This window comes from Thamnophis sirtalis, unplaced genomic scaffold (assembly GCF_051295495.1).
Source record: "Thamnophis sirtalis isolate CommonGarterSnake01/CBP01778 unplaced genomic scaffold, rThaSir2_p1.2 scaffold_11, whole genome shotgun sequence".
NCBI lineage: Eukaryota > Metazoa > Chordata > Lepidosauria > Squamata > Natricidae > Thamnophis > Thamnophis sirtalis.
In genome coordinates, this window is record NW_028261391.1 from 69,246,057 (window position 1) to 69,271,907 (window position 25,851).

The 25,851-nt window shown below is 36.7% G+C and overlaps 1 protein-coding gene across 1 annotated transcript in view; it reads right to left on the reverse strand.

The window, feature by feature from the left end:
* Positions 1–769: 769 nt before the first annotated feature.
* Positions 770–25,851, reverse strand: part of TCERG1L (transcription elongation regulator 1 like) — a 198,550-nt gene continuing 173,468 nt past the window's right edge. Inside the window, exons 10-13 of the mRNA XM_087725988.1 lie at positions 20,927–21,062; positions 16,948–17,037; positions 7,028–7,146; positions 770–1,880 (exon numbers count right to left, since the gene is read on the reverse strand). Coding sequence (XP_087582114.1) covers positions 1,724–1,880; positions 7,028–7,146; positions 16,948–17,037; positions 20,927–21,062 — 502 coding nt within the window. The 3' untranslated portion in view covers positions 770–1,723. The remainder of the gene's footprint in view (positions 1,881–7,027; positions 7,147–16,947; positions 17,038–20,926; positions 21,063–25,851) is intronic.

Consider the following 25,851-nt stretch of genomic DNA (forward strand, 5'->3'; position numbering starts at 1 on the left):
GGAGCATACCACTTTGCTTTATCTTAGAGGCAGACAGCTGGAAGTCCAGGCATACTGCAGCATGCACATCATTGCTCATGCCAAGGTGATCTGGACTATTTGTATCCTCAAGGTCAGGCGTTCAAACTTTCAGCCCATGAGCCGGATTCATCACACGCAGGCCACCCCCACCCCCAGCTCCGCAAAAGCTAAAAATGGTGAAATTGTTTCAGCCTCTTTTGCCAAGCTATGACGGCTGCCTTTTTTTTCATCAGTGTCCTATTTCTTATTTTCTACAACCAAGAACATTTTTTTTTTTTTTACTATGCTCCTCACATTACTGAGAACCATATCGTCTAGAATTTGGAAAGAAAATTTCCAAATATGTTGAAAGGCCAAAATAAACAGCCTGGTGTTTTTTTCCCCCTCTAAGGAAATGATAGAAACGATAATTACTTTTGGCTGCAATAATTATTTTTGGGTGCAAAGAAGCAGAGGAACATAAGATACGATAACATAAGTAAAAGAACAACTGCTATTCTTATTTTAGCTTCATCTTGGTATTTCATTTATGTATACATAGAATTAAGGGTATTTTGAGATGTTTTGAACTAGAGAAGTAGACATCAGATTGCTTACTACTGGAGGAACTAAATTAAATAATATTGGCCTGGAATTAGAAAGAGGTTTTTCCCTTCCATACTTATTCTTCAGTCTTCAATTAAATACCCGAAAAAAGTTGCAATTTTAAAGATGGCTTCAATCATTTGGAAAAATAACATGACCAATAGTCTTAAAATATTTATTGATTAAAAAAAGATTAAAATCTTTGATTATACAAAGATGAGACTGATCTCATGCAAACTCTTCGCATACAATAAAAATAACTCAAATATTAGTAGGATGGGTTTACAAAATAACTTCTTTATAATAGCTTTTAGTATGGAAGTGCTGCTGTTCTTGATGTGCCTGGAGCATTATTGAGAATAATTTAATTACAAAGCTTTCTTTTTTTTGGTAAAGATTTATACACTGTTCTACAGGAAAGATGCCAGGATTTTCACATCTTCACTATGATTACAATTAATACCCTATTACTACTACGACTCAGAAAACTAGACTTAGACCTATGAACATTGAATAATGATTTCTTCAGTATCACTGGACCTTTAAACCATTTATTTTTTGTTTAATGTACAAAGCTGCCGAAACGTAACTGTGCAGCATTTTTAACCACTTTTATTTGGGAGCAAGTGTTGGTGAAGTCAACAGGACTTATTTCCAAATAAAGGTGCAGAGAAGTATTAGTGTTACTTTTTATTTTATTTTCCTTAAATGGTTAAAAAAAATCCTTGATATTATTATGGATGGCATCTGCTTAATAACAAATCACGCTGGATTTCAATTTTGTGTATATTACAAATAATTTGCATAAATTATTAAAACAATTAAGGGACTGACATATCATGTAATTAGAAACGCATCAAATTTGAATGTTGTACAAAAAGAGAGCTTCAATATGAAACATTAAGTCTCTGAGAATGAAATATACTACAGATTTCTGCAGTGCAGTCTCCCACAGACAACAGACAGAAACTTTGTGTGCTGCGATGGCTCTTCGGATTTTCTGATTTTTTTCTTCCTCTAATTTCTGGGAGTAAAAAACTCAAAAGATGATATTAAAATGCATGCCATTCATCTTCTCTGCTGTAGATGACTTGGATTCTTATTGCAGGTTTCCTTTCTATCTCATTTTCCGTAGCCTTACTCTGTTCTCTTTGTCTCTCTTTTTAAGGATAAGTATGAACTGGTTGAAAAAATGCTCTTGGTCTTTCTTTTTCTGAACCAGTCGAAAACGTTGATCTGTGCCATATTTCTCTGCAAACTCCTTAAAGGTGGTCCTAGAAGGTGAAAGGGATAATCAAAGAGTAAGCAAGGATTCGCAGACAGCTGCAAGCTGTGTCAAAAGAAGTTGATGAATGAAGGCCAATATACAGTACATGATAAAGTTTCAGGATCCAATCTGGGTAGGTCAGGGATGTCAAACTCAATTTCATCAGGGTTGTGTTTAACCTCAGGAGGGCAGGGAGAGATGTGGCCAGGATGGCCAGATTGATGTCACTGTTGTTGGGGCACAACAGTTGTGGCCGGAATGCTCTGCCAGCAAAAATGGGCTCAGGAGCTCGAACCTGGGTACTTGAGATACCGCCTCCTGCCAATTACCTCCCTACGACCAATCAGATCCCACAGATTAGGCCTCCTCCGGATACCATCAGCTAGCCAATGTTGACTGTTGACCCCTCGGGGGAGGGCCTTCTCTGTGGCTGCTCCGGCCCTCTGGAACGATCTCCCCGTGGAGATTCGAACCCTCACCACCCTTCCGGCTTTCCGCAAAGCCGTCAAGACCTGGCTATTCCGGCAGGCCTGGGGCTGATGAGTTCCCAGCCCCACTTGAATTGCTGTGACTGTTGTGTTGTTTTTAATGTTTTGTGTATCTTGTTTCTGTCTTGTTTGTTTTTTGTATCTCCCCCTTCCCCACTTGTTTGTTAGCCGCCCTGAGTCCCTCGGGAATAGGGCGGCATACAAGTATAATAAACATCCAAACATCCAAACATTTTTGGCTGGGCCAGCCTCCTGCAACTTCTGCCAGCAAAAAAGGTGTTTGGGAGGGCTGCACATACCCTTCGCGAGCTCCGTTTCTGGCCTCCTACAACCGTCTGTCAACGAAAAGGGAACCGGCTCTTCCGAGTTCCATTGTTGCTGGCAGAGGCGCTGCGGATGGGTCCTTCCCTGTTTCTAGGGCAGCCCCATGGGCCAGTTCTAAGCACCCCACAGATCTGGCCCATGGGCTTTGAGTTTGACACCCCTGGGGTAGGCCATCAGGATCACAAGTTTGGATCCTGCAATAGTTGTTTAAACTCTTTGGCTCTTTCTTAAACACACAGGTTTTTTTTCCCCCTACTGAAATCATTCTTACTGCATCTTTTCCTTGTCACAGAGGTGAAAGAAATGGAGAGATTAAAGTCAAAGATCTCGCAAATTCATTGACCTGCTTGGCTTCTTACCCTAAGTCATTATTCCACTTTCACATAAAGGCCTTATTTATTGATTCAAGGAACCTAGAGGAATAATTAGTTCACTGTGGATGATCCAACGTAATTAAGATTAAGACGGGATTCTCAAAAATTTAAGAATTTAAATGATTGTGCTTAAACTTTCCAATCAAGATGGCTTCTTTCCTTCCATAGCAGCATAATGTTTTAAAAGGCCAAGATTTTCATCAGAACTGGTAGAGACCAATATTTTTGATTCTCAAGTGTGACGCTCTCTAGAAATATAGAGGATGGGAGCAGTACTCACATATATAGGGAAATTTGTGAAATAATTTGTATGGGTAAATAAAAAGTGTATATGGCACATGGAAATTCTGGCTTAAACTTCAATGATTGGCTTTATGTAAATTGCATTCAGGGCCACATAGCTAAAACCTTGTTCTTATTTTTGTGTGTGTGCGCTTTACATATACAAGGTCCTTAATAAATAGGCAGGACTTTAATCAGATAGGCAAGGTGGCCATCTTGATTTTTGATGGCCCTGCTTGATGCCATCATGTGGTAATTTTTAGGCACTCCACAAAAACCACAGAAAGTGGGAGATTTAAGAGTCATATTTAAAGTGGCTTATTTTTTGAAACATTGCAGGGGAAAAAATGAATGAGTCAAATGAATTTCTGGTCTCTTTTTGAAACAACTCTGCACCCCATCCCCAGGTTCCCCTAGGTATATTTGTTTCCTTGTAGCTTGAAAATATGTGATTGAAAAAAAAGGGGTCTTTCCCCCCATGATTTTGACGGAGGTAAATATCATACTTCTAGAGTAATGCAGAACATGTTTGTCTTAGCTTAAAAAAGGAAGGCTTGCAAAATGTTCCTGCTAGAGATAATAAAATAGAGATAATAACTGGTTCACTTTACAGTACAAGAAAGCTAGTTTGCTGCAATATTAACTGTCAGCCTGGAGAATTATCTTAAACTGTGAAAATGTCTCTTATGTGCTCTTATTTCTTTGACTGAAATCAACTTTGTCTTGACTTGACTATCTGCCAGATGATACTACTTTTAAAAAAATGGAAATGAAAGTAGGTGGTGACCCAGTGATTAGCTTGGATGTGTGCCCACCTTCCCAAAAGAAATAAAATGTCAAAAGCATCCAGGGTTGGACTTAGCATTCAGTGATAAGGGATATGGGTCTGGGTAGAAAGGGCATAGAGAATATCTTATCCATTTGATTTCTTGCAAATGGGTATTTTTTTGATTGTCCTTGATGTCATGGCAGCATTTTGCAACAATACCCACTTTGTGATCTTAACTTTCCTAATGTTTATGTGTTATTTCTCTTCCTCTCTCTCTCTCTCTCTCTCTCTCTCTTTCTCCCTTCAGCTTTTGACTCCTGATGACTGCCTAGATAAGCCTTTCTCATCTTCTTGCCAATATTTCTGAAGTATTTTGACATTGCCTCTTTTCTAGGGTTGCTTAAACCCAGCTGGTTCCCTGCCTAATGCATGATTAGAACTCACATTTTCCCAGTTTCTGCTTCTTCCTTAACCACTAGACCAAACTGTCTCTAATTTTTTTTATTACATTTATATCCTACATTATGTTGAAAAACTCAAGCATATAGCAGGCTGTCCTATGTTTCTTCTCCCATAACTATTGGGTGTGAATATGAACCATAGTGATGAAACAAAAAATGAATTTTTTCATAAATTTATATATATGTGTGTGTGTGTGTATGCATATGTATGTAGGTATGTATGCATGCATGTATATATGTATGTATGTCTTTTCCCATGTAAGATTGTCCCGAATATATATATGAATATACATACATACATACATACATACATACATACATACATACATACATACATATACATATATTTAAAGTCACAACCCCTGGTATGCCCAAATATGGGAGGAAGTTCACTGCTTCCATTCTCTGTCCATTGGCTCATCACAAGAGACCATCCAGACAGAAACCCAATATTTTTATTGTTTCCTTTGCTACATTTGTGTTGTATTTGTGCTGATAAATAAATAAAGGGAGACTACCGTAGTATAGATCTATTTCAAGCTATTTAGCTCTCATCAGCTAGCCATACCCTTACTGGGATATATATCTTTATTATATTTATTTATATTTATTAAAGTTTATTATATATATATAAACTTTAATGTGAAATCAATCTTTTAAATTATTACCATAACTACTGTTATACTCCTATAGGCATTGAATAATTCTTCAATATTCTCCATATAGAAAAAAATGCATTATCAAAATCTGAAAATTATTCCCTACATTAACATATGGAGATTGATAAAATTATTCAAATTATGAGCAATATGTTTTTCTTTATCTCTGCAATATAAATATGTCATCTTAAACTATCCTGATGATTAATAAAATTATAAATAAGAATCATAACTTTATATAAGATTCTTAGATCCTTCTTGCCATGAAGAATCATGGAAAACAGCTAAATAAAACAGGGCACATTTCAAAATCTGATGTTTAGTGTGCAGTCACCATTATGAATGATAAATTCTTGTGTGAATATAATTTGGATTTTTTCAGAAGAAGGAAAAGACATTACTGATTTTATAATATAATAAAGTGTACTTGGGCATACAGCAAGCATTAATCACACTTGCAACTGGATCTGCTACTGCAAAGCATAATAAAATACTGTAATAGATTTTGACTGTTCAGTATATTTTATATACTGAGATAATAGATTTAGTTCAAGTTGCTTGTAATGCATGACAATGAATTAGATCTTCATTAACCTATTGGTTACTGCACCAATATAGCTGCAGATATCAAATATGTCCTTCAAGTAAATTATGCATTTTCTCCATGTGTTTTACATATGGAAACCTATACTGGATCTGGAATTCAGCTTTTCTTGTATAATTTAGGGCTTAATAAGAAAGATTGGAATGATGATTGACACTTAACATGTAGTCAATCGTTCAAAATATTGGCCTTTGGTGTAATAGAATCAGAGGTGGGTTCCTACCAGTTCGCACCTATTCGGTAGAACCGGTTTGTCAAATCTACCAAACCGGTTAGAAGAGGTTCCACCAGTGGACCCAGAAAACAGGCCACACCTACAGAAGAGGTTCCAAAAATGTTTGAAACCCACCACTGAATAGAATAGTGGCAGAAGATCTGGGATATTTTCTTTGAAAAAAGAAAAAACGGGTAGAGATTAATAAGCACCACCAGTTTTAAGAACTTGTCTATGATTTGAGTTGTCACTGAAAGTACCTTTATGCATTGTACCATCTATTAAAAGGCTGGCAAAATATTTTCAGGCATGATGTTTTCACCTGGAAATTTATCAAACCATTGTGGAATAGGTTTAATGGTGTGTTTTTTAACAAATCTCCAAAAATTTCAGAAATTCTAGCAATGAGGTTGTCACAGAGGTGGGATTCAGCAGGTTCTGACCAGTTCTGGAGAACCAGAAGCGGAAATTTTGAGTAGTTCAGAGAACTGGTAAACACCACCTCTGACTGGCCCCGCCTCCATCTATTCTCTGCCTCCCGAGTCCCAGCTGATTGGAAGGAAATGGGGATTTTGCAGTAACCTTCCCCTATCACACCCACCAAGCCATGCCCACCAAGCCACGCCCACCAAGCCAAGCCACGCCTGCCAAGCCACGCCCACAGGACAGGTAGTAAAAATAGCAGTTAGACTTATATACCGCTTCATAGGGCTTTCAGCCCTCTCAAAAAAATTGAATCCCACCATTGGGGTGTCATATCTGAAGTATCATTAAGTCTTTTGCAAGAATATTGAAGTTTGTGAGATTTGATAGTCTCACAAGGTCTCAGCGAATTAGAAAATGAGAAATATTTGTGTCCAGCACTCTAAGTGATACATTCATATTCAGAAGCTTGGTAGCTGGCATAATCTCAGTTTAGCCGAAACCCATATTCAAAGGATGTTCCAATTAGGACTTGTATCCAAAAGTTGCTTCATACCTAGGTGACAATTTAGATTCCTCAAGCAGCTTTTTAAACTCTTCTTTGGCTAGTAGTAATTTGTTTTTCTTTTCCTTATATTCTTCTCTTATTCTCGTCTTGACAAACTGCTCAAATATCTTAAAGAAAGAGGAGAAGAGAAAGGAAAGTCACGAAACATCGTTAAACGAGTTACCTGTGAAGACAGACATTTCTTTAAAACAACTTTTGAAAGTCTGTTGTAAAAGAGTTGATTAAAATTATTTTATTGTTCCTCTCACAAATGTATTTTTATTTATTTATAGGCACTGCTTTCAGATCATGTCGTGAATAAAATTAAGATCCTTTCAGGTGAATAAGTTGAATCCTTAAGTCTTTGGCTTAAAGTTTTTTGAACAGGTGGAGTGGTTTGCTATGATCACAGTAGTACTACTAGTAGTAAGATTACTGTTTTAAATGAAAGGAAAAATTCTAAACTCAGCCTACAACAACAGTACAAAATAATGATTTTTGCATTCCAGTGATACCTGCTAGAAGATTGGCATTATGTGGGGGCAACAGTGGTGAAAATGCAGAATTGCAGGCTAACTCTGCCCGCAGCCTGCAGTTCGATCCTGACCAGCTCAAGGTTGACTCAGCCTTCCCTCCTTCTGAGATCAGTAAAACCAGACCCAGATTGTTGGGGGCAATATGCTGACTCTGTAAACCACTTACAGAGTGCTATAAAGCGTTATGAAACGGTCTAAATGCTATTGCTGTTGCTATTGCTACTTCATAGGGAGATCCTTCTTATCTGAGAATTTGCAACAATTTATGCCAGTGGTTGCCATGCATTTCCTTTTATGACTCAAAACCCAATAATCCAAAAATCCTTTGTATGCAACACAGATAATACCCTTAAAGGTAATTGACTTAAATTTAAATGTCCCTTTGATGGAATAACAGGTTTGTACATTGTTATTACCCAAAGAAAAACAATTTTGGGTACTCAATTTTGGGTAATTTGCCCAGGTATGAGAAGCAGCTCCTTACACTCTGAATGTAAAAATTGCTTAATTGAGCTTTGTATTAACCTGCCGAGAATGTGGTCAGTTTTGTATTTGACTTCTGGGTCTTTCATTTGCAAAAAAAGGGAAGGCTGAATTATTTTTATTTTCACTTGCTCTGTGCCCCCCAAAGTATCTCTAATCTAATTTGATATACAGGTAGTTTTAAGCTTACAAGTCATTGAGTCATTATTTGAAGTTACAATGGCACTGAAAAAAAATGACTTATCACTGTTTTATGACTGTTGCGCCCTCCCCATGTGATCATAATTCAGGCGCATGTCATGTGGGGTCATGTGAGCATCTTTTGAGTCCTTCTGACACGAAAATCCAATGGGGAAGCCAGATTCACTTGACAATCATGTTGCAAACTTTAACAACTGCAGCAATTCACGTAACAACTGTGACAAGAAATGTTGCAAAGTGGGGCAAAAACGCACTTTACCGATGTATCACTTAGCAACGTTTTGGGTTCAGTTGTGGTTGTAAGTCGAGGACTAGCTGTAGTTTGGCAACCTACTGTCCCAGAAACATTTAACGAACATTGAAGAATTTCTCTACACTCAATACTGAGACTGGTGCAATTCTAGCAAAAATACTCTTACCTCCCTTCTATTCATTTTACGACTGCGGGTTGCATGATGAATTGTCTTAGAGAAAATACAAACTTGAAATGAATGTGTGACGTGTCTGTGTGTGAGACGCCTCTGCTTCTGTGAAGATATCTGTTTAGCTTTAGAGTTTTCAAATTATATTTTTAGCCATCACAGGAGAACATTTATCTCCAAGCTAGTAATTACATTTTCATTGGCTTTCAGGAGTTGTATATATTAAACTATGAATGAGATGGGACTAAGAAACCCGACTCCATTTTAATGGATATACTTTCCCATTTTGAAATGTGACACACTGAAATAAATCCATTATGGATTTTTTTCTTTTTTTAAAAAAACTGGTAATCACAAAAGAAATGTCATTCTAATATATGGAAATGAAATATTCAGCATTGAAAATGAACGGCACAATAAAAAGTTTTGTTGGAGATGCATATTCTTAGTCAAAACCGCACATTCCAGTTCTATATTCTATAGTCAACACATCTTTGCAGCCTCCAGTTTATTCTTTGGTCATTTTGCAATGCGTTGCTGAGCTGTCTTCTCTAAAGGCTGGACTTTAGAGAAACAGACTCAGCTGTATTGCAGTGGCTCAGCGCCTGATTACATTCTTGCCACATTCTCTACTTGGGGCTGCCTTTAAAGACTTCCTGGAAGCTTAAGTTGGTACTGAATGCAGTTGCCCAAGTGCAATGGCCTCCAATTAGCTCCTAGGGGCAATTTGAAATGCTGAGTTTATCCTATAAAGCTCTCTATGTTGTTGTTGTTGTTGTTGTTAGTTGTTAGTTGTGAAGTCCTGTCCAATCCATTGCGACCCCATGGACAACATTCCTCCAGGCCTTCCTGTTCCTCTACCATCCTCTGGAGTCCATTTAAGCTCACGCCTACGGCTTCGGTGACTCCATCCAGCCACCTCATTCTCTGTCGTCCCCTTCTTCTTCTGCCCTCAATCTTTCTCGGGCTCTTCTCCAGTGAGTCCTTCCTTCTCATTAGGTGGCCAAAGTATTTGAGTTTCATCTTCAGGATCTGGCTTCTAAAGAGCAGTCAGAGTTGATCTCCTCTAGGACTGATCAGTTTGATCACCTTGCAGTCCAAGGGACTCAATGCAGGAGTCTTCTTCTCCAGCACCAGAGTTCAAAGGCCTCCATTCTTTGGCGCTCAGCCTTTCTTATGGTCCAACTTTCACAGCCATCCATTGCAACTGGGAAAACCATAGCTTTGACTATACACACTTTTGTTGGCAGGGTGATGTCTCTGCTTTTTAGTATGCTGTCTAGAGTTGCCATAGCTTTCCTCTCTAGGAGCAAGTGATTTTAATTTATTGGCCCAGTCCCCATCTGCGGTGATCTTGGAGCCCAGGAAAATAAAATCTGTCACTACCTCCATTTCTTCCCCATCTATTTGCCAGGAATTGAGAGGGTTGGATGCCATGATCTTAGCTTTCTTAATGTCGAGTTTCAAGCCAACTTTTGCACTCCTCCTCCTTGACCCACATCAAGAGGCTCTTTCGTTCCTCTTCACTTTCTGCCATTAGAGTGGTGTCATCTGCATATCTGAGGTTGTTGATATTTCTCCCGACAATTTTAATTCCAATTTTTGATTCATCATCCAATACTGCATAGGGGAGAGTATTGCAATCCAGCAATGATGAAACATTGCCCAAGGGTTTTGCCAAGTTTTCCCTTCTAGTCCAAGTGACAGGAAGGATGTTAAAACTGCCTGCCCGCCCCATTCTCAGAAGGGGGAAAGCAGTTGGCACTTAAATGTGGAAGGAGCAAAAGAAACAGAAGAATCTGCCAATAAGGGGCTCCAATAACCACTATTCAAACAAAGCAGCTGGCTATTACTGTCATCAAAGTGGAGGAAAGATTTGAAATCTGGGCGAAAAACTTTGCTAAACTAGCTATATTTCCAGCCAATTCATTCAAGGGAGACAAGTGGTTAAAGGTTGAAATGCAGACAAGAGGTTATTATAGTGTAATACATGTTCGTAAGGGAGAAAGATCAATTCACAAGTAGATGTGTAAATGTGCCTGTTGCGTATGTCTTGTTCAAATTTAGCAGTAAATGATGTGACAGGTTATATCTGGCCACAAACTGAATTGTTTTCACAGAGATAATTTTAATTGAGGGTGCTTTTCTCCATGATGGTACTATTCTTTTTTTTTATAACTGTAGGATAGTCATAGTTAATCTACTATGACCTTTTCAGTGTAGCTGAACTGTGAGATGAGACAAAATGCCAATAAATCAAGAGAAAGTTCAATCCATGATCCAATTTTAATCCACCTAGTCCCAGAGTAACTGGTTTCCATGGAAAGATTGGAGAGGAGAAACTTGAGAATTGTTTTAAATAACCAATATAAATGCAAGCCATTTGGGGGCCAGAGTTCAACATCATGTATATGTTCATTATAATGAGCAGATGAATTTTATGTTAATAAGCATTTGGTGAAGATCTGTGTTTAAAAATTATGGCTAATTGCAACCCCTCCATTTATAACCCCCCTGCTTTATGAAGTGGTACAGAAATAGCAGTAGTAGTTAGACTTACCATATATACACCACTTCACAATACAGCTCTCTCTAAGTGGTTTATAGAGTCAGCATATTGTCCCCAACAATCTGGGTCCTCATTTTACCCACCTCAGAAGGATGGAAGGCTGAGTCAACCTTGAGCCTGGTGGGATTTGAACTGCTGAACTGCTGGCAGTCGGCAGTCAACAAAATTAGCCTGGAAACACTGCATTCTAACCACTGCACCACCATGGCTCATAATGTGGGAAACCCCACATTGGTCTAAACTAGTGTCCTTAACTTCAGCATTTTTATGATATATGGACTTCAATTCCAAAATTACTCAGCATAGTGGAAGCAGAATTCTGAGAGTTGGCCCAAACATTTTAAAGCTGCTATAATTGAGAAATACTGGCCTAGAAGACGAAGAACTAAAATTCCATAATGTAGAAGATTCCAAGTAAAAAAGTATGTTACTGTTTTAGATTTTGGAGCATATCTTAATAGCCCTGGGAAAGATATGTCACCAAGGATGGAGTGTTTCTTGTGGAGTGACAATGAAACAGGCTAGATTGCTATGTCTGTACCTTTTTCATAACATATTTTGACAGAATACAGAGTTAGAAGGGACCATGGAAGGTCTTCTGGTCCAACTCCCTGCTCAAGCAGGAGATCCGATACCATTTTAGACAAATGGCTATCCAGTCTCTTCTTCAAAGTCTCCACTGTTGAAGCACACACAACTTCTGAAAACAAGCTTTTCTACTGGTTGATCTCCTTGGTTCTAGGTTGCTTCTTTCTTTAGCAATAGCAGTTAGACTTATATACCGCTTCATAGGGCTTCCAGCCCTCTCTAAGCGGTTTACAGAGTCAGCATATCGCCCCCCACAACAATCCGGGTCCTCATTTTACCCACCTCGGAAGGATGGAAGGCTGAGTCAACCCTGAGCCGGTGAGATTAGAACAGCCGAACTGCAGCCAGCTGAAGTAGCCTGCAGTGCTGCATTTAACCACTGCGCCACCTCGGCTCTTTGTTCAGTTCCATCTGGTGCTTCTTATCTTGCCTTCAGGTACTTTGGAAAATACGTAGACTCTCTCTTCTTTGAGGCAGCCACTCAAATATTGGAACACTGCTATCATGTCGCCCTTAGTATTCTCAAATAAATGTCCAACACATGCTTAACTGATGAAAAATAACTGGAGTGGGTTGATTCTAAAAGCTGGAGGACTTCTGTGCAAAGGAGATTTGTGATCCCTCATAGGAATCTCAACGAGAGAGCTAAATTGATCCTCGGCTGGTGGTTTCAACAGAAATTCCTAAATGAATTAACTTGGCATTCCAAATTCAAGGCTTGAGCTTGGCCAAGTGGTTTCTAGACCCACGGGATGGCAAAATTAGCTAAGAAAGTTTACTGACTATTAGGATGAAGTCTTTATAAAACCGCCGGTTGTCCTCTGTTGGTTTGAGGATGCGAATACATTCTTATATCTCAGGAAGGTTAAAATTCATTGCTTCTTTCCTGCTGGCTGTCAGTGGATTTCTTGCAGTGCGTTGCCTGGACTTGAAGTTGAATAGCTGTTGTTATACAATTGGCATCTCTTCACTGAGAACCAGCCTCAGCTTTAGAGGAAGCAACAACGTTCATTGATTTCCCCTTACGATTCCAGCTTCAACATGCAGGCCAGAATGAACTTGAATAACCTCACAAGAAATCCAATCACTTTAAATAAACTAATATATATTGAAGAAACTCAGCCAATAAATTTAATCAATTATCCCTTTTGCATTTTATTTACATCCCCCCCCTCCCAAAAAAATTACATAATTTGAGTCTCCTTTTTGGGTCTGTATCCATCCATCCATCTTTTCCACCTGCAATTGTTAGATTTGCTATTGTATTGCTTTTAATTAACTGTGCAAGAAGTGAGTCTTATACCCCCAATGTAATGTTCTATGCATGTGTGCACAAAAGCACACATGTGCACACACCCTTCCTCTGAAAAATCAGGAAATCCTTTTGAGCACTGCAATGGGTATCCCTGAGTGCTACAGAATGAAAGGGAGGTTAATTGGATAACAGTAACAATGTCTAAATCAGTACTGTATGCTATTTATGCCAAATTGATGACAGTATATTTTTGAATATTTCTGGGACCCTGAACGAGAAGGTTCTATCATGTTTTACTTTGGAGCTCCATAGAAAGTTGGATAGCCACAAGTTTTTAATATTGTATACACGAATCTGAGGATAAATGTGACAGCCTTATCCAACTTTACATGATAGATGATAAAAATGACCTTTGGCACAAACAGGTTTTTGTTGCTTTTATATCAGTTTTATTTTAGTTTTCTAGAAAATGGATATTCAAACATATGTGCAAAGCAAAACTGCCATATATAAAAAATATTAATATGGTACAGAAACCAACACAGAAAATAGCACAATGAGTAAGATTGAAAACCAGGAAGCATCAGAAATTGAGGAAAGACGTATCCAAGTCCATTAGGACAAGTGAGATGCAGCTACACCTTTGGCAAAAATATTTTGCTTGTGCTTTTGATAAACTAAGCCCCCCCCCAAACAATCCTCTTTACAAAAGATTGATCAACCCAAATATAATCATTTGATAGGTTGTTTTGATCAGAGCCACCATGTTTTGCAAACAAAAGGACAGAAAATACATTTTTGTATGTTTTTTTACTTTCAAATTCTTCTAAAGCATCTGCAAAGATTCAATCCTCACCATACCTTAGAATTTGGTAAACAAACACATTTTAATTGCCAAGGGAAACAACCTTCCTTGAAATTAGAAAGAGATGACCATATAAAATTGATAAAGTTGCTCTTTATTCAAAAATATAAGCCCTTAAGTCAATAGCAATAGCAGTTAGACTTATATACCGCTTCATAGGGCTTTCAACCCTCTCTAAGTGGTTTACAGAGTCAGCATATCGCCCCCAACAGTCTGGGTCCTCATTTTACCCACCTCGGAAGGATGGAAGGCTGAGTCAACCTTGAGCCGGTGAGATTTGAACCACTGAACTGCAGATAACAGTCAGCTGAAGTGGCCTGCAGTACTGCACCCTAACCACTGCGCCACCTCGGCTCTCTTTAATCCCTGCCCTTCATGGATGCATATGAATTTTCTCCAAAAGACTTCCATATCTATCATTATGATTTTCTACTTATATGAAGTAGGATAGCAGATGTGGGCTGCACGCATATTAATAACAGTGAGACAGCACCAATAAGTTTTAAAAAAACTGGCATTTTTTTTCCTGCCACTCATTTTTCTTGTTGTATCCCAGATCTGATAGAATAATTTTTCAGGGAAATCTTCAACTCAACCATGACTCCATACACATTAATCAAAAATATTTCAGATGAACACAAAACTTTCAGTCTACTATCCTATTCTGTACAATATACAGGTAAGTTTTTAATGTTTCCTATAAATTGTCCATCGCCCCTATTCAAAGAGAATTCATTTATTGTTAGTTCTGGAAATCTGCACAAAGATTTAGCTTTTAGCCTCAGCATCATTTAATCATGCATATTTCTTTTGACTTTTGACCATTGCTTCTTATGCTTTGCCAGTTTATCAGAAGGTTAATTAAAAGTGAGACAAATAAACTAACTTTGTGCATTAATCTTTCAAAATAGCAAATCAAGCCTCGTGTAATGCCTTCAGCAAATATTACTTTTTTCCTAGTAATCAAAAATATCAAATAAAACATTGACCTTTTAACCAAAGAAATATAATAAGGGGTTTTTATATTGGTCAAGTGCCCAAAATATGCAGAAGATTGAAATCATCCTGTCATATTGTATTACTGTGTGATTTGGCAGTATTACTGTTTTGGACAGGAAAGCAGTGCAGAGAGTGGTGAGGACAGCAGAAAAGATTATTGGAAGTTCACTTCCTTCTATCCAGGACATGTCATCTAAGCAGTGCTTGACAATAGTCTGCAGTATTGTCAGGGATGCTACACATCCTCTCCATGACCGGTTTTCTTTGCTACCTTCTGGGAGGAGGTTTTGTGCGTATCCAAAGTCAAACATCCAGATTTTGTAATAGCTTTGTAGCATATAATGTCAACCTTGTTAACTCTCAAGAGTCTTTTTTCTCTTTCGGATGTATTCAAAATGGACTGTGATTTACATACAAACTGTCACTGCTCATTAAATGATTCTCCTAGATCATGTATATGCTTAACAAATGAAAGGATATTAAAAATTGGTGGAATAACTAGATTTGACCTTTACTTATGTCACCAAAATAAATAGAGAGTTCCCTGTGCTGTGTGAAATATTCAGATCTACTGTTAGCTTCTTATTCTAAATCCTCACAATCATTTTAGGGTAACAATGCAGCTATGTTTTGATAAAATATATATATTTAGAGATGTCTCACCAAAATGTTTAAATTTAATGTCAGTTTTTAATAAATAGAAGAAAGAATGAATTAAATGATAATTTTTAAATTATTTTGTAGGCATCAACAAAGGGTCAGACTCAAAGATATTCTTCGGCTTGTAAATAGAATATATATATATATATATATATATATATATATATATATATATATATATATATATATATATATATATATATATATATATATATATATATATATACATACATACATATATATATACATATATATACATATATATATATACATACATACATACATACATACATACATACATACATATATATATATATATATATATATATATTCAATTTGCAGTAAACAGGAAAGAAAATCACAGAAACATCCCTTCTCATTATAACAATAAAAAATAAATTATAATTAATGGCCATAAAAACAAATTAGAAAACAAATAGTTTTCTGCCCATTAATAACAACCAATACCAGTTTAAGATGGCCACCTTAATCTGCACAATATTAATAACAGCTTTTATAGAAAAGCTTTCTTTTCATCCAGCATTGTATTTTTCAAGCTGGTATGCTCAAAAGCAATAAAAAATATTGAGAATCATTGATGGTTCAAATTTTGCAGAAAATTTCTAGCATTCTTCACCACAGTATGACTGGAAATTGTAATTCAACCATACCTGGGGATCACAAGTCCTTGTTCTTGCAATGAAAGGAAGAATATTTCAACTTAAATAATTTTAATTGAAGTCCATGGTAATAAATGCTAGATACAACATGTAACCTATGTAAGATAGAAACCTTTGAGGATAATCCTCAGAGACATTCTAATATAATCAGTGAACTAACTCTCTTAAGGTAACAGTTAGTCAATTATTAAATGTACAGGACATTTTGTATTAGTTATTATTAATTAAACTCAAATGTTTAAAATTTCAACTTGAAAACATAAGAGTCAAATACCCCCAATTTTATGCACACACGTCATGGTTACTGAGGATGTCTTATGCAGCCCAAATTAAAATGAAACGTGCATTTTATAAAATGTTGTGTACCAAGACAGAGTTATCACTTGTTGGTGATAACATCCAATCATAAAATGCTCTCTCAATAGAGAATAATCTGAGACTTCCTTCATTGCATCAGGTAAAAGCTGATAGAAATCTCCCTGGCTATTAAAATATGTGATTTAATAATAATTCACTTCTGATTTAGTGTCCATTTTTATTGATGTTCTAAAAATGACAATATAATTTGACCTTTAATGAGGTCATTAAAGTGTAATATTATTTAAATTTTATGATCAATTTTATATTATAGCCTGTATTTCTTTTAAAAAGCTACCAAAACAAGAACTCACCTGTTTACGTTCTTCTGAGTTGAGTAGAAGATAACGTGGATCAAACACAATTTTATGAAGTTCTTTTTCCCATGTGGAAAATGCAGAGACCTGAGAAAAAAAGGTTAATAGAAGATATACTGTATAAACAAAGTTTAAAGGCTTGAGAATAAAATAGCAATAGTACTTAGACTTAAATACTGCTTTACAGCCCTCTTTAAGCAGTTTACAGAAACAACATATTGTTCCCAACAATCTGGGTCCTCATTTGACCGATCTCAGAAGGATGGAAAGCTGAGTCAACCTTAAGCCTTTGAGAATTGAATTGCCAAACAATAGGCAGCCGGCAGTTAGCAGAAGTAGCTTGCAGAACTACATTCAAACCACCAGGGCGCAGAAGTAGGTACCAATATCTTATTAAAGCAATATTACAGTGTACAATGTTTTGAATGATATTGTCAATCATCTAAATTATTATTGTAGCACGAGCAAAAAATCGTCACAGGAATTTAGATTAAAAATAAAATGGGCCACAAGAAGTAGGAAAAAGAAATGATTCATTTCTTCAAACTAGGAATTAAATAAAAAGTGAACATTTTATTTAAAAAGAACTGAAAGTATACTGTCATATACAGTGATTGAGAATCTAATAATAGAATGATTATGCTATCTAAGATTTACTTTTTTTTAGCAAATATCCTTCACCCAACATGTATTCATACTTATTCATATTTTACTCTTTCTACAGAAGTTCATCTTTTGTTCAGAACATTTCAGCAATTCAAGAGGCTTCAAATTGAAAAGACATTGGAATAATTCACCATAAAAGTCACTGCCTCTCAGTTGGTCTATGCATACATTTTCCATCCTCCTTTATTGGAAGTGCTAAAAAAATTAACCAAGTTTATGTACAGTTGAGTCTTAAACTCATCAGAGGAAAATTCCTTTATTAGAACAAACCAAAATATCACCAAAACATTACACAGAAGTCTCTAGAAACTTCAGGCTACAACTTGGATAAGGAAGTTAGCTGCACTTTCATACCAAACTCTAGTAGTCATATCCAGGAGGCTTGGGATAATCTGAAAAATGTTTCTATTCCTCACCTGTACGACTTCAAAAACCAAGAAAGACATTCTGAGTTACTTCAAATCGATTCCCTTAATTGTTCCTCGCCTGTAGATAAAAATCTTTCCAAGCTAAACCCAACTACTTGCACCACTAAAAGGTATAACTCTAAGAACTCCTAGGGAGAAGCTTTTTTTGATCCACTTCCTCTCAACCAAATTATCTAGACTTCACTGTCTCTTGCTTTTCTGCAATACAGCCCTTCCTGCCTGATGACATTCCACAACAGGACCAAAGATCCACCACTGGTAGCCTTCCTTTAAGGCACCACAACAATTGAAACTGGCAACTTGGTTATGCAAAGCAGTTGTGAATATCGTGCGACTGCAGCAATGTTTATAATTTTATCCAGGCTTTCCTTTGCTTTAGAGCACGGGTGTGAAACTTGATCGTGTCTCATGACAAATCACTATTTTTTTTTGCCTTTGCGGAGCTGGGGTGGGCGTGGCCTGCCTGTGATGCATCTGGCCCACAGGCTGCAAGTTTGACACCCCTGCTTTAGAGCACCAATTTGGGGATATGGTCCCCAAATAGTTGGGTAACCCCAAACAGCAGAACTCAACTCATGAGGAAACTGGACAAAAGTGCAAATATTAATGTTTCTATCTACATTCAGAGTAGAGATTCAGAAGGCACATAATGGGGAATGCACATTGAAAGGAATGTGCTAGTAGCTCCTTAGGAGGCAAAAAAAAGGCTTTCATTGAAAACATATTAGAGTCTTATCAGTATAAAGCAGAAAAACAAGGAGAGTTCTAATCAATTAACTAAAATCATAGAACTGATCTTGTTAGCTTGTGGTTAACTTTTTAAAAACACCTTGCACCATGAAGAAGAGCAGCTCAGGAAGATGCAGATTGCTCAATCTCTGTTCCATGGGAGTCAATTTGGTGACCAATGCCCACATTTCTCTCCTCCTCTCCGAAAGAAATGCAGGCATTGGTGACAAAGTTTATATTTCAGCACCATTATAACTATGGACAGTTGTTTCTGATGCAGTTGCTAAACAAGGATTACCTGTATGGCAGAGTATGTAGCAGATGGATAACAGTACAAATCACCAAACTTCAGTATTAAATAATCTCCAATTTCCACCTGTAACTTATTCATTAGGTTCTGGTGATTATGCCAGAAAACAATTTCGGTTTACAAATTTTATGTAGTAGATTCTAATCAACAAACATATATATATCACAATTAAAAGTATTATTTTTAGCATGCCAAACGCTTAGGATTGTATTTATTGCAACTGTCTAGCACAGCTACTCCTGCTTCATGTCCTCTTATTCACAAGCCTTTACTTCTAATGGGAAATGTTGTGGCTATTGTTTCTGAAGAAAAATCAAAGTATAAAGATTATGACGTGTGTGCAGAGAACTCCAAAAAAACCGTCACCAATTTTAATGATTTATAGCATACTTTTAGAAGATATAAATAAATTCTATAAGATTGGTCTTCAAAGTAACTTACGAGTGAAGTTAACTAAAAATAAGTACAAAATAAATCTCCGAAGGCTAGCATGAGCACCCAATTAATTTCAAAACACGTTTCTTTCCTTGATGCTAAATTTACTTTTCTTAGTTATCAATGCATCCAAACATCGTATAACAGGAGTTGCTTCTCCGCAATGTAATCTCATACGTTACAGATATTTGGACAGAGAAGATCACAACATTGTTTCCCTTCCAACCAGCATCCTGCCAAAATGGAGAGTGTGGATTGCATTAAAAGGGTCAGAGTGATTTCCCCTTTAGTCCCGGAATTTCAAGTACTACTACTGTAGGATGAAATATAACAAAAATATTAAACTCAGTGAATTTCATTGGCTCACAGCTGCTAAATAAATGGGCCAATAATTTTAATATACCAAAATGGATTCTTTCACAATTTAAACTGTATAATTTTATGATGTCTCAATGATGAACTTAAAAGAAGATCCTCCTGAAGAATGTCATATAATTAAATGTACATTTAATAGTTTAGAGATATGGATACTATAATTATTTAAGATTAGGCAGAGATCAGAAATTGGAATTTGCGCGTAACTCAAGACACTGAAATAGCTTCCCAACAGATAATATTTAAAATCCCCCAGTCTGTTAGCTTCTAGATGTATTTAGCTATGATTGCATATTTCCTGTCTTATTACCTATTCTGAGTGGAAATTATGGATCTATAATCCAAGCATCTGGTTGGGGAAACTTATGCTACTGAACTGCTAATGGAAACAGCAATGCTTTAGACAGCATAAGCATAGAACATAGAAAAATAGAGTTGGAAGGGACCTTGGAGGTCTGATGTTTGAACAGGAGACCCCCATATCATTTCAGATAAATGGCTGTCCAGTGTCTTTTTGAATTCTTTCAATGATGGAGAACCCACAACTCACAACTGGAAGACAAGTTATTCCATTGGTTAATTGCTATTAGTGTTGGGAAATTTCTCCTTAGCTCTAGTTTCCAACCATGGTTTCTTGTCTTGTCTTTTGGTGCTTTGCAAAATAATTTGACCCCTTCACCTCCTTCATTTGAGTCTCTCAAATATTGGAACAATGCTATCATGTCCCCTTTTGGTATTTTGGAAAAACCTATTCCTTCTTTTCGTTAGACTAGACATACCCAATACATGGATAGGATCAAGAAACTTGATAAGCACAAATCATGTTCTTATGGTTTTCTTTTCAAAAAAGCTAAGCTTGTGCAAAGTAAGGGCAATAACATAATAGTAAACAGTGGAATTATCTATTGATAAGAACATATTAACAACCAATCTAAACCATTAGTCTGTTGCAATATATCTATTACATACATTAAGATTATATCGTGTTGCCCAATATTACAGGTATCAGGGAAAACCATAGGCAATTTCTTACCCCTCTTTCCAGAAGCATATCTCGAAAATGGGTAATGCGTTCCTCCAAGGGGAGGGTAATCTGATGTTCAGATGTTTTTACATTTTTCTCTTCCATTGTAATTTTTTCTAGCTCCACGTTCTGTGAATTTTCCAACCTTAAATGATAGAAGAGACACACAAAGCGTTTTTAAACTCTTGGTAAACTTTAGAGAGAAGGAGCATTTAGGAAAATATAAGCAACATAGCTTTCTCTGTAGTGAATTTGGAAAGTATGTGCTAAATTTTAATCTGAGACAACGCGTTATCATGTTATTTAGTTAAATGCAACCCCACAAAGCTGTGGTGTTAGAACAAACTTTAAACCCATTTAAAAATTGGCTTTTTCAAATAGTCTAAAAACATGTGCAGAGGAAAAGGGCTACTGCCCATATTTTCCTTCCAAGTGTCAGCATCATTTTCAAAAGCTGATTTCCAATATTTGTTGATTTAGGCAAAGATCGAAAATAGATTACTTTGTGTGCTCAGTGAAATGTATAAAAGGGATCCTTAAAGATGAACAACATGGACATCTTGACAAGTTCAACGAATCACAAGAAGAATTTTACCCCTTGGGATTTTTTTCTTCTTCTGTTTTTGTTTTGTTTTTCACTTAATAAGACATGGCAGAGAAGGAAAAGATGATAGGTAGGGAAAAAATATGACAAGAAGATAACTGAAGACAATAACTAAAAGTGAAGTAGCCTACTACTTGTGTTTGATATATTGCCAAATCTATTCCTATTGGCAAGACTCATTGGGGACTGAATGTATTCACAAAGTATATTTGGGAGCATTTGGCAAGAAGGAAAAATATATTCACAAGACATTTCCTACTTTAAGGTGGTAGAACCTGGAAATCAAAATAGGAAGATATTTTCATCTTCTATTTCTATTGCTATCTGTTTAGTCAAGGAAAAAAATCAAAGAAAGGACACAAAGAGATACTGTTCTGTAGGGAGATACATAACAGATACAAAGAAGAGATGTGGTCTGGAATAGTGATTTAACTGAAAGCCAGCTTGGCCCAGAGGTCAAGATATCATGCTAGAAACCAGGAGATGGCGAATTCTAGTCCTGCCTTAGGCACGAAGTCAGTTGGGTGACCTTGGCCCACTCTCTCTCAGCCCTATAAAGGAAGCAATAAAAAATTGCAGGACTTACGCAGACAATTGCTGGAATAAAAGCTACCTAACTTGTTCATGTTCATCTTGCAGAGGTGGCTTCCTACCAGTTCGCACCTATTCAGTAGAACCGGTTCGTCAAATCTACCGAACCGGTTAGAAGAGGTTCCACCAGTGGACCCGGAAAGCAGGCCACACCTACAGAAGAGGTTCCAAAAAGTTTTGAAACCCACCACTGGTCCTTGGATATGATTATTCTACACTATCATGCTCCTATTTATAAAACTCATAAGTGCCTCTGTGGAAGGTAAGGATGACTACTGCGTTTGTGATGCAATCAGAACATTGCGTGTGTTGAAGTTGTTTTAACGCAAACCAAAGATGCCTTTTAAAAAACATGTTTACACCCTATTCTTATGCATGCCAGTGCTGTGTGTGAGGTCATTTAAGGTGGTTCTGACAAGTGTCGTCGCCATCTTCATATCCGGTCACATGGGCGGCAAGCCACTCCCATCCAGTCACATGGGCGGCAAGCCACTCCCACAAAGGAGGCCACACCCACAGAGTAGGTTTGAACAATTTTTGAAACCCACCAATGTCATCTTGTCAAGAAATTTAAAAGAAGAAATTTCATCAGTCCCTCCTTAATTCCCAATTTAATTTCTACTTATTTCTTCTTTAAGAAGAAATAATGAACAAAACAGCAAATAGAGAACAGGCTAAATAAAGCACTGCCATCTAGCCATTATATTTGGTCTCATCTGCAACATATTTTTTTTAAAAATAACCATAGCAGTAAAAAAAAAAAAGTGATATATTTACACTTTTTAACTTGATGGGCTATATTCTGGAGTGTTGAGTTTTTTTAAAAAGGAAGACATCTGATATCCAATTCTTCTAATGAAGTATATTTTGAGGAAATCTATATATTAGACTACCTGTTTCCAGATTCTGAGGCTGCAGAACAAACCAATAAATGTTACCGGCTGCAAATTATTCTTTCGTATTTTCAATCAAATTGCTCTTTTAAATGTATCACATATTTTCGGAAACTCATTTGAAAAACTTAATAAAAGGAGACTGACTTTCAGTAGTGATACAACTTGGATACCCGGGGAACTATAGATTAGAAACAGGTGTGTGTGTGTGTGTGGGGGGGGTAATTGTAATAGAAATATTAAAATTTACTTTCAGATAATAAATTGCATTCCCCAGTTAAGCAATATGGGCCCTAACTTACAGTATTCTCATCTTGCCATCCATAATTGCATTAAAAATTCCACTCTTAAATTACACTAAAATGGATATTGCATGATATTAGTAGCACTAAAGCTATCAAAATGTCACCTTTCATATTAGAATAGTGACTTGGATATTGTATTAGCTATTTTAATTCTTTCAAGTTATAATATTCCATAATATGATCTATGAAACTTCCAATCTAATTTCTGGTAACTACCAAGTATTTATATTCAGTGAAATTGATGGGAACCAGAAAGTTGAATCATCAGCAAAGGTAGCCAGAGAGAATCTCTTTCTTCCAGTATAGTTAATTAAAACGATTTAACAAATGTAATAGTTGTACACTTACACCTGCAGCTAAAATTACCATAAAAGAAAAAAAATGAATTAAAGCATTATGCAAATTAACACTCTTAAACCAGTGTATTAAAATTCTGAAGTTTGAAGGAAACATAAATGCAGTTGAACCATATTTTCTTAATATTGCATCATTTTAAATGTCATATATCTATCTAAATATAAAAAAGAAATCTAAACAACAACAACAACAACAACAACAACAACAACAACAACAACACTGCATGGCCAATTTCTGGAAAAAATAAAAGATAAAGTTGACAGTGAACAAACTTGGTTATGGTTAACAACAGGTACATTAAAGAAAGAAACAGAGTCACTAATCCTGGCTGCGCAAGAACAAGCTATCCGCACAAACGCCATTAAGGCCAAAATCGAAAAATCCTCTGATGATGCCAAATGCAGACTTTGCAAAGAAGCTGATGAAACTGTTGATCACATACTCAGCTGCTGTAAAAAAATCGCACAGACTGATTATAAATTGCAGCACAATTCAGTAGCACAAATGATCCATTGGAATTTGTGCACAAATTATAATATTAAAACAGCAACAAACTGGTGGGAACATCAGCCTGAAAAAGTCACCCAAAATCAGATGGTCAAGATCTTGTGGGATTTCCGCATACAAACAGACAAAATACTGGCGCATAATACACCAGACATCACACTGGTTGAAAAAAATAAGGTCACAATTATAGACATCGCAATACCAGGTGATAGCAGGGTCACCGAGAAGGAACATTAAAAAATCGCAAAATACCAGGACTTAAAAATCGAAATTCAACGACTATGGCACAAACCAGCAGTGGTAATTCCAGTGGTAATTGGCACACTGGGTGCTATTCCAAAAGCACTGGAATTACATTTGAAACAGTTAAAAATTGACAAAATCACCATCAGTCAAATGCAAAAAGCCGCACTGCTTGGATCTGCACACATATTATGAAAATACGTTACGACGTCCTAGGCCCCTGGGTGGGGCCCGACTAGTAACCAATGCCAAATCCGGAGAAACAACTGGCCGCTGTGATACAATTGTATAATAATGATAATTATTATGAATTACATTTAAAACAGTTAAAAATTGACAAAATCACCATCAGTCAAATGCAAAAAGCCGCACTGCTTGGATCTGCACGCATATTATGAAAATACGTTACGACGTCCTAGGCCCCTGGGTGGGGCCCGACTAGTAACCAATGCCAAATCCGGAGAAACAACTGGCCGCTGTGATACAATTGTATAATAATGATAATTATTATGAATTACATTTAAAACAGTTAAAAATTGACAAAATCACCATCAGTCAAATGCAAAAAGCCGCACTGCTTGGATCTGCACGCATATTACGAAAATACGTTACGACGTCCTAGGCCCCTGGGTGGGGCCCGATTAGTAACCAATGCCAAATCCGGCAAAACAACTGGCCGCTGTGATACAATTGTATAATAATAATGTATACATATGTTTATTTTAAACTTCCTACAAATATCATAGAAACTGTCTTCATATAATATAAGAGTTTTATTCAATCTTTCTAGAATACAGGAAGGTGCAAAATTTCTTTGGCCTGAATAGTGGACATCTGATAGATAAACAAACCCACCACTTGCAAGCATTATGTTATCAATTTGACTAAAGTGCGATGGTCAACTGTGATTAGTATCAGAACTAATCACATTTTCTAGCTTCCAAGTGAATAATATATATCAGAGTTCCCCAAACATTCCAGCTTTGTGGACCAGTGAAGGGTGGGAGAGGTGAAGGTCCCGCCCGAAGGGCTGGAAAGTACACATATGCAACTTCATTTTCATGCACTCACCTGCTGGTTCTGTGACCCAATTGCCAACAGCTCAGAGCCACGACCCAGAGGTTGGGGACCCCGGATATATATCACTATATATATATTATTCATAATCAAACAAATATTGTTGAACTAATAAGGACTAAAACAGCCCATTATATAGTGATCCATGCTGATGGAACTGTCACCAGGATATTTTGATATTTAGATTTATTATATTCCTTCAATTGATTAAGGTTCAAATGTTGCATATTATAGAAAAGTAGCTGAAAAGATAGAAACCGGCTATTTTTGCATTCAGCTCAAGATACTCCTCATCAGATGCTACAGAAACTTAGTAAGGGTGAAGTGTGTGTGTGTGTGTGTGTGTATATATATATA